Here is a 10,703-nt window from a genome sequence, read left to right as displayed (position 1 = left end):
GAAGAGCCACTCCTCCCTCGGAACTAATATCAATTGCCATTTGCGTAATGCCTGTTTTAGGGTCAGAGTTGTCTCGTTATCGCCGTTAATCCCCAGAGAGGCCAGCGGAGAAAATCTGGAAGCAGCTCCCGCCGAGACGCGGCTGATAGCCTTTCTGCTATTTGATTTTATACACTTTGTTTTCATTCCGTTTGGACTCACACCCAAATGCGGCACCAGAGGGACGCGAGGACGGAGGCCGAGGACTGGGCAGTGGTGATAAGCGAGTGTAAATTCTGCCGAAAGGCCTGGATTTTCGACTCAAACGGATCGCGTGTTTTCTGCCGATCGGACGTGAATCAGTCTATTCAGTGCCACCTCCGTCCCCAGCATCCAAAAAACCCAACATGAAGTTCATGCAGTGGGTGAAAGTAGTGCTCTGCCTGGTCCTCGGAGGACTCAGCACCTACCTGTTTGTGCTGTCCATCGGGGTGGACTACCCTATCCTGGTGGCGGAGCAGCACGTCCGCTTCCGCCAGGAGATGCCCACCATGGACAGCTGGATAAACTCCCCGTTCGGGGTGTTGAAGAGCTTCGTCTTCAACGTGACCAATGCCGCCGAGTTCGCTAGCGGCCGGGACAAGCGGCTGAAGATCCAGGAGATCGGGCCCATCAGCTACAAGGTCGTGGGCTACAACGACATCCTGGAGCGGAACGAGACGCACGTCACGTATTCAAAGCACCGCTACCGTGTAGTGGAGTTCCTGCCCGAGGAGAGTGTGGCTCCCGATGTGCTCACTTGGAATATTACGGCCGTGAACTCCGTACTCTTGGGGGCAGCCGCGAAGCTAAAGCCAATGATGCCCTTTGGCTACGATCTCATCCTTATGAATGAGAAGGAGTTCCTTACCAACACAATCCACTGGTTCCTCTGGGAGCTGACGGGTGACTTTCTCAAAGGTGTCTCCATGGTGTCTACGTTGTCCGCCAATGTGGCGGTGCTGCACAATGTAAGTGGGTTGGCTCTTTCCCGGCATTCTAATCTTAGTTTCCCTCCGCCAGGCTCTCAAGGACAAGGAGGAGGTCTACACGGTGAAGATTGGACCGGAACAGGGTCTCGAGAACTTCTTCCGCGTCGAAACCCTCAATGGCCAGCAGATCATCCGAGAGCAATGGGAGCGTTTGCGCGAATTCGACTCATCCGAGTGCCCCTACAATGTGACTGGAGCCCTGGACAACTCCCTGTACCCGCCCTTTGTACAGCCGGACACACCTCTGGAGATCGTGGCCGCGGAGTCCTGCCGCGTCCTTCCCCTTACCTACGTGGGCACTGAGAAATTCGAAGCCTTCGACACTTACCGCTTCACACTGCTGCAGGAGCACCAGAAGCCGCCGCCATGTCTGGCCAAGAGCTTCGCCTACCAGCTGCCTGACGGCATGTTCGACGTCTCTAAGTGTGTGATAAGTGAGTGGTCCAGCGTATGAGGTTTTTCTTTGCTCAGTTACTTACGGTTACGGTTTATTTTTCCTCTGAAAGACGGCGCCCCATCGGCCTTCTCGATGCCGCACTTCTACGGAAGCAGCTACAACTGGAGCGACCACTACGAGGGCTACACGCCCAACATGGAAAAGCACCAGCCCTACATCCTGCTGGAGCCCGTCACGGGCATTCCGGTGTCGGAAAAGTACCGTTTCCAATCCAACATCCCAGTTCCGGATCTCACTTTTGGCGGCCGCCTGAAGAAGTACAGTAACATGATGCTCCCCAGTTTCTGGTATGAGTTTGTAAGTACCCCGATCCTAGACACAATTCCAGCAAAACTCATCACCACTTTCTTCCAGGATATGGGTGAGCTGCCGGGATTCGTGAAGTGCCTTATGTGGATCAACGTGAACGTGGTGCCTCACATGCAGCCCTGGTGCATGGCGTTCCTGCTGCTTCTGGCCTTGTGGAGCGCCCTCAAGGCCATCCGGGTGATCTGGGGCGACCTCAGTTACGTGGAGTTCTACCGCAAGGTCTGCGGCGACGGCACCAGCAACGTCATGCTTGAGACGAAGTTCCAGCCCACCACCCCCGTCCCTGCGCCACCCGGGCAGCTCAGCGATCTGGCTGTCAAATAGTGCCTGTCTGGCGGAATAGTTCCTAGACCAGACCGTGTATATACTTATGTATGACATAGACTTAGGCTAGAAGGTGCCACTACTGCCGATGCACTATCAGCGGAGTGGTTGCGTAATATACGATTAAGTTGAAAATTGAATGTGCCTCATTTCACCTTATCTGTCAGTCCCGACCGGCCCAGACGCTGGCGCGTCTTCCTACTCCTCCTCGGCGGCGAGGGCTACCCGAGCAGGTCAGCCTCCGCAGGGCCTCCGCCCCGCCCTCCCAGGTGCGGCTTAGTGGTTTGAGGTCGCGACGAAACGCCTTGCTTTTGTGCCGCCGCGCGGCTCACAATCCCAATCCCGTGACAATGAAAACTTGGGCACGTACCAGCCAAAGATTTATTTTGCGTTTTATTCAATCTGTCGTTTAATTTTTTCATGTTATTAGTATTTCTTCGGCTCGGCCGTGTCGGCAGTTGTGTACTTTGCGGTTTGTTTACTTTTCGATTCGATTCGCCTTGCTTGCGCAGTCATCTCTTTCCTGAACCTGAACTTTTGCACATGCCGCATGATAGCCTCCCCGATGGCTCCGGCTCTGGCTGATGCCCTGATGATCGGATTCAAGGTAAGCAACCCTTTGTCCCCCGTCAGCCTGGTTTTTTCCTCTCCTGTCGACCACTCTCGACTCGCATTTGCATAAATCGATTTAGCGAACTGGGCGACGAGAGCTCGGGGCTAAGGATGCCCCAATTTAAACGTTAATCGCCGGACACGGCAGCGTACAAGTCGCGAGCTGTTTCGCCGGAGTTATGTCACAGTTGGAGTGACGGACGGGTCAGGCCGGTGATTTATTGACCCTCCTGGCCCAGGTCCAACTGAAAACGATCCGCCGCAGACGGTCGAAGAATCGCCAACGTCAGAGTAGCATCTCGCAGTCGTAAACGCGCAAAGCACTCATGATTTTGCGAGAGTATAAAGTGTATTTTTGGTTTTATGGCCCATTATTTTGTTGCCCCCACCAGAGCTAGAATTATCAGCATAAACTGGGCCCCATTAGCCTCAAGTTGGACTCAAGTACGGCTGACCGTTGAGGCTGATCCAGGAAACCCCCAAGTCATGCTTGGCACGGCCAAAAAGTGTCCACATGGGCGGGGTGCTGGTGCTTCTGGGTAAATCCCCAATTACTCAGCCCCGGTCGGGATATAATCAAATAGACTAAAAGCGAAGCCGAAATCGAAAACAAATCGAATCCAACTCCCAAACAATCCCCACACACACACTCGAAAGAGCTTTCGAAATCTGGTTAAGTCTAGACTGGTGCGTGCGATCCATGGGGCTAAAGATAATTAAAAGGGAAATGAAAATGGAAATGCATAAAAGTGATTACCACACAACAGCACTGGCAACAAAGTGCGATCGTTAAATCCAGAAAGACTCGGAAACCGAACTCGAGCGACTGGCAAAATCAACGGCGACAGCTGAAATTTAAATTTTCACGTACGTCAATGCTTTTCCTACGAATTGTGTGTTTTGTATGCGAGCAAACAGAGAGATAAATCTGTGATAAAAAAAACACTCCTAATCCCATTCCACCCTTTGAACCGCCGGCCCAACTCCGCTGGCTAGCTGGCTGGCTGGCTGGCAGACTGCTTGCCGAAATTCGTATGAAAAAACCTAAGTCAGTCATCGAAAATCCGGTTCGGTTTGTCAGCTTTGGGGCTACACTGGGTACACTGTGCGGAAAGCTCGGAGTGCGCCCAGAGAGCACTGGCAATTGCGCGCAGTGTAGCCGCGGGCAAAGCTCCTTGTATAAAAGCCAGGCATACAGGCTAACATCTCGCAATCCAAGCTGTGCAGTCGTCGTTCGCACATCCACTCCGCCACTGAACAGGCCACATCGCTCCGAAAAGAAGTGAGTAAGCCAACTAGCCATTCCAACTAGCCGACTAGGAACGAGGAAACCCGCCATGGACCGGGTGGAGCCAGGGTGGTTGCGTAAACCGTACATCCAGCGCGGAGCTGGCTCTGGGCCAGTTAACGGTAAATGGCCCGCCAGAGTCCAACAACTAGCCGCACGGATTTAAATATTTTGGACACGAAAGCTGCTGGACGGCGACGTGGTCGTGAAATTGTGAAATCTTCTTTGTAAAATATTAAACTCAGCAAACAGCAATTAGTATGCATACGCGATATATAAGCCAAGGGCCATTAATAATGCATGATGACAAAAACAAAAACAGATGACAAAAAATGGGCAGCGCAGCCATCGCCTGAGATGATTCTCTCCCCGACGAGACTCGGCGACGCCTTCTAATAAGATGTTCGGCGCTCACAGCTCACCTACTCGCAAAGCCTGTTCCGGAAAACTTTTTAGCAATTAGCCAAAATAACATAGCTTACCCGTGGTAACACCTCCCGCCTTTTATTCCAGCTCCTCTACATCCCTCTGCTCCAAGATGAAAGCTTCGCTGGCCATTGCTGTGTGTCTGGTTGCCGTGAGCTTGGTGGCCGCTGCTCCTCAGAAGCAGTACACCAACAAGTTCGACAACGTTAACGTGGACGAGGTGCTGGGCAACGACCGAGTACTGAACAACTACCTCAAATGCCTGATGGAGAAGGGTCCCTGCACCCCGGAGGGCCGTGAGCTCAAGCGCCTTCTGCCCGACGCCCTGCAGTCCGAGTGCTCCAAGTGCACGGAAGTGCAGCGACGCAACTCCGAGAAGGTTATCAACTTCTTGCGCTCCCACCGCGCCGGCGAGTGGAAGCTGCTGCTCGACAAGTACGACTCCAAGGGAATCTACCGCGCCAAGCACGATGCAGCTCTGAAGAAGCAGCATTAACCGGAGCACCTCTCCAACGCGACACGCACTCATTCGCACACATGAATCCTAATTTAACTCCACAGAGATCCACAGTAAAATTATAGTTTTTTATACCTAAATGCGGCAAACGAAACTTTTATTCCAACGAAGGGGGACAATATCGGCTATGCCAGGTCGGCTAGGAACAGGTGTTATTTTGAGTCGTTGATCAGGTCGATGGCCCGAAAGTGGTTCGCCACATTAATGGTCCAGTCCGACTGCTGACCGGCCGTAAACTCCTTGATGAATCGATAGTTGCATATGAACACTTTGTCCTGGTACTCGGGCAGGGTCCTGTAAGAAGTAAGACGTAATCCATGCCGTCTGCAGCCCCTATAAGTATCTCCAACTCACCCCATGTTCCACGGTATCTCTTCGCCGCGCTCTCGCATCTCGGACAGGCCGCGCATCACGTGGAAGACCATGGTGATCTCAACGAAGCGCTTCTGGAGCTTGTCGTTGGCCTCGTCGAACATGATGCCCACCTGGTAGGGAAAACTGAGGTAGATGTCGCTCTCCTTGATCTCCAATTGCCGCCGTTGCGTCATCGATAGCTTCTGTATCACGGGACGCAGCTCAGAAATAGCTTCGGGAGCGACCAAGTTGTCCAGCGAGTCCAGATCACCGCCCATCAGTCTTGAGGAAACTACCTATCGCACATCTTGGGATTCGGAGATCTCACTAGAATGCAGTTCAACTCACCTGCAGCGCCTGCTTTGCGCCGAATATAAAGTCCTTCAGCTGAAATTCGCTGTCGAAGTAGGGGCGGATTATGAACTGGATGGTTATCCAATTCTTGAGCGTGTTCAGCGCCGAGGGCCAAATTATCTCTGGAAATTCCATGAGCCGGGGAAGCCTATTGAGGCTCTCCCTACTCTCTTCCGGCTCCTTCTTTTTCTTCTCCTCCTGTGGCAGTGAGGCAAATGAACGCCTGGCCGGTTGCGTGAGGAACGCTCGGGGCCCAGATTCCCGTTGACCAATAGCGGCAACTGTTGCCCCGGAGTGGACGCGTATAAGAGGCACCCGTGCTATGCCCAGGCACCGTTTCAGTGCGTGTTGCATGGCCATAATTTTACTTTTCGGCTCGATGCAATTGGTAGCCAAAAAAAATATTTTTGTTATTGCACAGCAGTGCACCGTTGTCTAGTACTGGCCAGACCAGTGTTGAACAGCAGGAAAATTCCGGTTCTGAATAGCGAACCAGTTCCCAATATGAACTAGCACACAATCGGACTCACTTCAAATCGGAAGAAAATATTGATTTTTAGATTTAAAACGACAAGGGTCAAACTAAAAAATAAGATTAATAATAATTCCAATCCCGATTTTGATTTGAAACGTTGCTTTATCTTCTTAATATAAGTCCGACAAGACACCTACCAGAAAGCTATCGATATATATCGATTGCGCGTCCACCTCTGAAAAATGGTGCCAACATCCGGTTGTCAAATTTTTCTTTCTTTCCCATCCACGACGAGCAAGGGTCGACATGAGGTATAAAGTGATTTGGCTTTTTGGCCGTCTTTCTCTGTGATAAAATGTGCGCAAGTGTGCGGCTACAGGCTGGTTAAATGCTACAGGACACCAGAGGCCAGTGCCATTCATTTTAGCCCGGCAATTGTGAAATAACCAAACATGCGCCGCACACACACACACACCTGCACGTAGCACGCTGAACAGCACCTCTAATCAACGTTGTGTTTTCCACTTGCAGTTCTCTAAAGCTCCAAAAGAGGCTCGCAGCCTCCGTACTGCGATGCGGCAAGAAGAAGGTCTGGTTGGATCCCAATGAAATCAACGAGATCGCCAACACAAACTCGCGTAAGTAAGGCCCCAGTTGAGCCGGACAATCTGACTAAACTCCTTTCCCTTGTAGGCCAAAACATCCGCAAGTTGATCAAGGATGGTCTGATCATCAAGAAGCCCGTCGTGGTCCACTCCCGCTACCGCGTCCGCAAGAACACTGAGGCCCGTCGCAAGGGTCGCCACTGCGGCTTCGGTAAGCGCAAGGGTACAGCGAACGCCCGCATGCCCACCAAGCTGCTGTGGATGCAGCGCCAGCGCGTCCTGCGTCGTCTGCTGAAGAAGTACCGCGACAGCAAGAAGATCGATCGCCATCTGTACCACGACCTGTACATGAAGTGCAAGGGTAACGTGTTCAAGAACAAGCGCGTCCTCATGGAGTACATCCACAAGAAGAAGGCCGAGAAGCAGCGCAGCAAGATGCTGGCTGACCAGGCCGAGGCTCGCCGACAGAAGGTGCGCGAGGCACGCAAGCGCCGCGAGGAGCGCATCGCCACCAAGAAGCAGGAACTCATTGCCCTGCACGCTAAGGAGGACGAGATCGCTGCCAAGGCCGCCACCGCGGGTCACTAAGCAGTCCAACCCGCTAGCCGGGCTCACAATATTAATAGTAATTGTTCATCAACTGAATAAAACAAAAACTTGGTTTGGCCGAAGTGATTTTGTACAAACGTGAAAAGCAATCTTGTTCTTAGTGTCTAGTTTATTCATTCCTTTGGTATATTTCTGAAAAACTGCATCTTGTCTGCCCAAAAGAAGCTAAATTGTTCGCTATCCAAGGATATCCAAAATATGTCCACTTGTTTGAGAGGAAATGGATGTCGAAAGTAATTCAGAAAACTACAATTTTGAGTGAGAGCTATCTTTCATTATGAAATACTAAACATCAAATATTTCCTTAAAAGCTTTTTATTCATATTGCGATTTCATGCCACTTCTGATAAGCTTTTACTTTGGCGTTTTGCCCATATTTAGCTCCAAGACTGACGGGCGTGCTAGCCGTAAGCAATTTCAAACCATTAAGATTTACAAAATGATCGCAGAAAGGCGCACGAAGCCAGCGGGCAAAACCGATAAGCAGAACCAAATAATCAAAAAATATATAGGAAAATACATAGACATCGCGCCGCGGGATATGGAGAGAGCACATAAGCACTTCGAGGCGTTGCGGAAGATAATTTTCGCGGAATTGAGAGCAGACTGTCCAGCATTGGACAAGCTCATCGTAGAATATAGTCTGGAAGGTAAGTCCAAGGTGGCACAGGATGTCCTGGACGACATAGCCCTTGCATTGTCCCCAAAAGCGGCACATCCGTTTGCCGGATGAATCACCGAGGAGGTACATACTAGTATGTGGCGTGCATTGGAAGTGGATCCATTATAGGCAATGATGCAGGGGGTACTTTATACTTTATTGTAACTATCCTAAACTTTAAGTGTCCGAGTTCCGGGTCTTATCGCTGCAATCTTGTCGAATTTGTCGGTTCTGAATCATCTTGTATCTTAATCGTGTAAATTTAAAATCCAATCGTCGCAAAGAAAAACTATTCGTAGAACCATCAATTGGCCCTTATCGGCTAATTTGACGTAATCGGGTTTATTAGCTTTCGTTATCAGGTAGTTTTCAAACGCATCCTACACTTTTTAGTGTCCGAGTCCCGCGTCTTATCGCTGAAATCGTGTCGTACTTCTCAGATCTTAATCATAGAATTTAAAAAAAGGAAATCGTGTCTCTTAATCGTGTAAATACAAAATCCAATCGCCGCGCGCATCCTCGACTTTTAGGTATCCGTGTCTCGTGTCCCACTTTTATCGTTTTCCGCGTCGCGTCGCGTACTTTTCCGTAAATAAAAATCGTGTTCCTTCATCCGTATTCGCAGGAAGCACGGGCGACAATTTAAAAATCGCGAAACCCAACGAATTCGATTTGGTTTTTAAACTCGAAACTCCGTTTTACAAAGACATCGTCGTATCGAAGTGTCCGCGGATTCCGGGAAATGTTCTACTTAACTTAACACGCGTACTGGAGAAATTAAAAGAAGATCCCCGCGAGGATTACCGGGCCATTTACGAGTTCCTAATGAACTTAGTCGACAAGAACAACTACCTAGTCGTGGACAAGCTCCGTAGCTTCCTGCAGAGTCGCTTTAGTCGAGCTCTCAACCGGATCGGGTATCGCATCGAGGTCGATGGTCAGGAGTCCCAACTGCGGTACAAGACCTGTGGGCCGGCCCACACCATCTTCGTAGATGAGCAGTACTCCGTGGACTTTGTGCCTTCCATCCGTCTGGGGTTTGAGCAGAACGTCCTGTCCAGGGATCTCCAAGGCTACCACGCGTGCGCGAATCTCTCATACTGGGACGCAATCCCAAAGCCCTTCAAATCTCCGTTACAACACCCGCCGCCGCAGCTCTCGTTCCGGTCTTCGTTTTACGCGGCGGAAAAAGCCATCCTCGCCGGAAAGCATAAGAATTGTACGGACGCCATAAAATTTATGAAAAACTACCGCGATTTAAGGACCAATTTGAGCCACTTAAAAAGCTATTATATTAAAACCTTGTTTCTATGGAAAATTAGGTCTTCCCCGGATTCCTACTGGCACGAGCATCCACTTAAAGACATTTTAAAGGAGGTAAGTCCGAAATTGTATCCCGACCAATGCCTCAAAATTGATGTTGAAATTCTTCCCAGATGTTTGAAGAGCTCACGGAATGCCTGAGGAAACGGCAGCTTCCCTTTTTCTGGGATGCAGAGCTAAATATGCTAGATGTCCTCACTGAGGATCAAATTACTGAGTTGTACGTGTGCCTGCGGGCAACATCTGAGAAGCCCCTCAGTGTGGGGCGCTGCAGTCTAGGTCAGACCAGCACTCGTCTGCATTATGGAGTTAGGCAAAACAAAAGGATGCCCTATTATTTTTTCAAAAGGAGCAAAGGGGCGTCCTTACATCTCTGTCATTCTTTTTTAAGGGGGCATGCGCACTTGTAAATTTCAAAAAATCGAATTTTTATACCCTTGCAGAGGGTATTATAATTTTGGTCAAAAGTGTGCAACGCAGTGAAGGAGACATCTCCGACCCTATAAAGTATATATATTCTTGATCAGGATCACCTCCTGAGTCGATATGAGCATGTCCGTCTGTCCGTCTGTCCGTTTCTACGCAAACTAGTCTCTCAGTTTTAAAGCTATCGAGTTGAAACTTTGCACACACCCTTCTTTCCTTTGCAGGCAGTATATAAGTCGGAACGGCCGGGATCGGTCGACTATATCCTATAGCTGCCATATAACTGATTGATCGGAAATGCCATAACTTTGGTGTTTTTTAAGTTAGAGGGTTAAGACTTTCCACACATGTTATATTTGACCAAAATATCCTGTGTACAAAATTTCATAAGTATCGGCCGACTATATCCTATAGCTGTCATACAACGATCGGAATTGGCATAACTTTGGTGTTTTTTAAGTTAGAAAGATGGGACTTGGTACAGATTATATTTTGGACAAAATAATCTGATTTGCCAAATTTCATAAGGATCGGCCGACTATATACGTTCTTCTATATATCTAATAATATAAGATGCGTGGCGCCACCTAGCGGACTGCGACTGAACTGCAAGGGTATATCAACTTCGGCTCCGCCCGAAGTTAGCTTTCCTTTCTTGTTTTTTTTTGCATTTTCTTAAAGTATATACATACATTTAGAAATGTGTCCACAAAATTTTGAAATGATCCGGTGAAAATTTAGTGAGATACACATGTTGAAAGGGAGGGGCGTCCGGTAAGCGTAATGGTGAGTTGAAACTTTAAACACGATTTTCTCAAAACTACGTTTTTGAAGTCGGTGACCACTCTTACTCGAAAACTAGTGACCCGATTGTCTTGAAATTTAGCATGCTCTTTTATTACATAATAATCTAGTACTTAATCGAAGGATTTTTTTTTTTATGGAAAACTTTT

General features: G+C 49.2%; 5 protein-coding genes across 5 annotated transcripts; 4 read left to right on the top strand and 1 right to left on the bottom strand.

The window, feature by feature from the left end:
• The first annotated feature begins 282 nt into the window (after positions 1–282).
• Positions 283–2,235, top strand: LOC6494379 (scavenger receptor class B member 1). The gene is made up of 4 exons (XM_001960395.4): positions 283–989; positions 1,042–1,444; positions 1,517–1,764; positions 1,822–2,235. The coding sequence occupies exons 1-4, from the start codon at positions 387–389 to the stop codon at positions 2,098–2,100; spliced, it is 1,533 nt and encodes a 510-aa protein (XP_001960431.1). The 5' UTR covers positions 283–386; the 3' UTR covers positions 2,101–2,235.
• Positions 2,236–2,884: 649 nt separating this feature from the next.
• On the top strand, positions 2,885–5,023 carry LOC6494380 (ejaculatory bulb-specific protein 3). Its single transcript, XM_001960394.4, has 2 exons — positions 2,885–3,994; positions 4,514–5,023. The coding sequence occupies exons 1-2, from the start codon at positions 3,747–3,749 to the stop codon at positions 4,920–4,922; spliced, it is 657 nt and encodes a 218-aa protein (XP_001960430.4). The 5' UTR covers positions 2,885–3,746; the 3' UTR covers positions 4,923–5,023.
• LOC6496198 (m-AAA protease-interacting protein 1, mitochondrial) lies at positions 5,003–6,124 on the bottom strand. The gene is made up of 3 exons (XM_001960393.4): positions 5,646–6,124; positions 5,298–5,593; positions 5,003–5,237 (listed from the first exon to the last, which is right to left on the bottom strand). The coding sequence occupies exons 1-3, from the start codon at positions 6,009–6,011 to the stop codon at positions 5,096–5,098; spliced, it is 804 nt and encodes a 267-aa protein (XP_001960429.1). The 5' UTR covers positions 6,012–6,124; the 3' UTR covers positions 5,003–5,095.
• A 183-nt stretch (positions 6,125–6,307) lies between these two features.
• LOC6494381 (60S ribosomal protein L19) lies at positions 6,308–7,425 on the top strand. The gene is made up of 3 exons (XM_001960392.4): positions 6,308–6,437; positions 6,658–6,764; positions 6,820–7,425. The coding sequence occupies exons 1-3, from the start codon at positions 6,433–6,435 to the stop codon at positions 7,317–7,319; spliced, it is 612 nt and encodes a 203-aa protein (XP_001960428.1). The 5' UTR covers positions 6,308–6,432; the 3' UTR covers positions 7,320–7,425.
• Positions 7,426–8,490: 1,065 nt separating this feature from the next.
• LOC6494383 (cyclic GMP-AMP synthase) lies at positions 8,491–9,830 on the top strand (the record flags this gene model as incomplete). Its single annotated transcript, XM_001960391.4, has 2 exons — positions 8,491–9,378; positions 9,438–9,830. Coding segments are annotated over 2 exons (1,185 nt in total), but the record flags the coding sequence as incomplete, so codon positions are not given.
• Between the last annotated feature and the right edge of the window lie 873 nt (positions 9,831–10,703).

The sequence above is a fragment of the Drosophila ananassae genome, chromosome 3L, assembly GCF_017639315.1.
Source record: "Drosophila ananassae strain 14024-0371.13 chromosome 3L, ASM1763931v2, whole genome shotgun sequence".
In the NCBI taxonomy this organism is placed as follows: Eukaryota; Metazoa; Arthropoda; class Insecta; order Diptera; family Drosophilidae; genus Drosophila; species Drosophila ananassae.
This window is presented reverse-complemented; position numbering and strand designations above follow the sequence as displayed.

Bases quoted from the DNA above. Each gene is read 5' to 3' on its own strand.
- LOC6494379 (XM_001960395.4), top strand. From the start codon at position 387: ATGAAGTTCATGCAGTGGGTGAAAGTAGTGCTCTGCCTGGTCCTCGGA. The intron at 990-1,041 runs GTAAGTGGGTTG...TCCCTCCGCCAG, and splicing joins ATGTGGCGGTGCTGCACAAT to GCTCTCAAGGACAAGGAGGA. The intron at 1,765-1,821 runs GTAAGTACCCCG...ACTTTCTTCCAG, and splicing joins CCAGTTTCTGGTATGAGTTT to GATATGGGTGAGCTGCCGGG.
- LOC6494380 (XM_001960394.4), top strand. From the start codon at position 3,747: ATGAAAAAACCTAAGTCAGTCATCGAAAATCCGGTTCGGTTTGTCAGC. The intron at 3,995-4,513 runs GTGAGTAAGCCA...CTTTTATTCCAG, and splicing joins CCACATCGCTCCGAAAAGAA to CTCCTCTACATCCCTCTGCT.
- LOC6496198 (XM_001960393.4), bottom strand. From the start codon at position 6,011: ATGGCCATGCAACACGCACTGAAACGGTGCCTGGGCATAGCACGGGTG. The intron at 5,594-5,645 runs GTGAGTTGAACT...GATGTGCGATAG, and splicing joins GCGCAAAGCAGGCGCTGCAG to GTAGTTTCCTCAAGACTGAT. The intron at 5,238-5,297 runs GTGAGTTGGAGA...TACTTCTTACAG, and splicing joins GAGATACCGTGGAACATGGG to GACCCTGCCCGAGTACCAGG.
- LOC6494381 (XM_001960392.4), top strand. The intron at 6,765-6,819 runs GTAAGTAAGGCC...TTTCCCTTGTAG, and splicing joins GATCGCCAACACAAACTCGC to GCCAAAACATCCGCAAGTTG.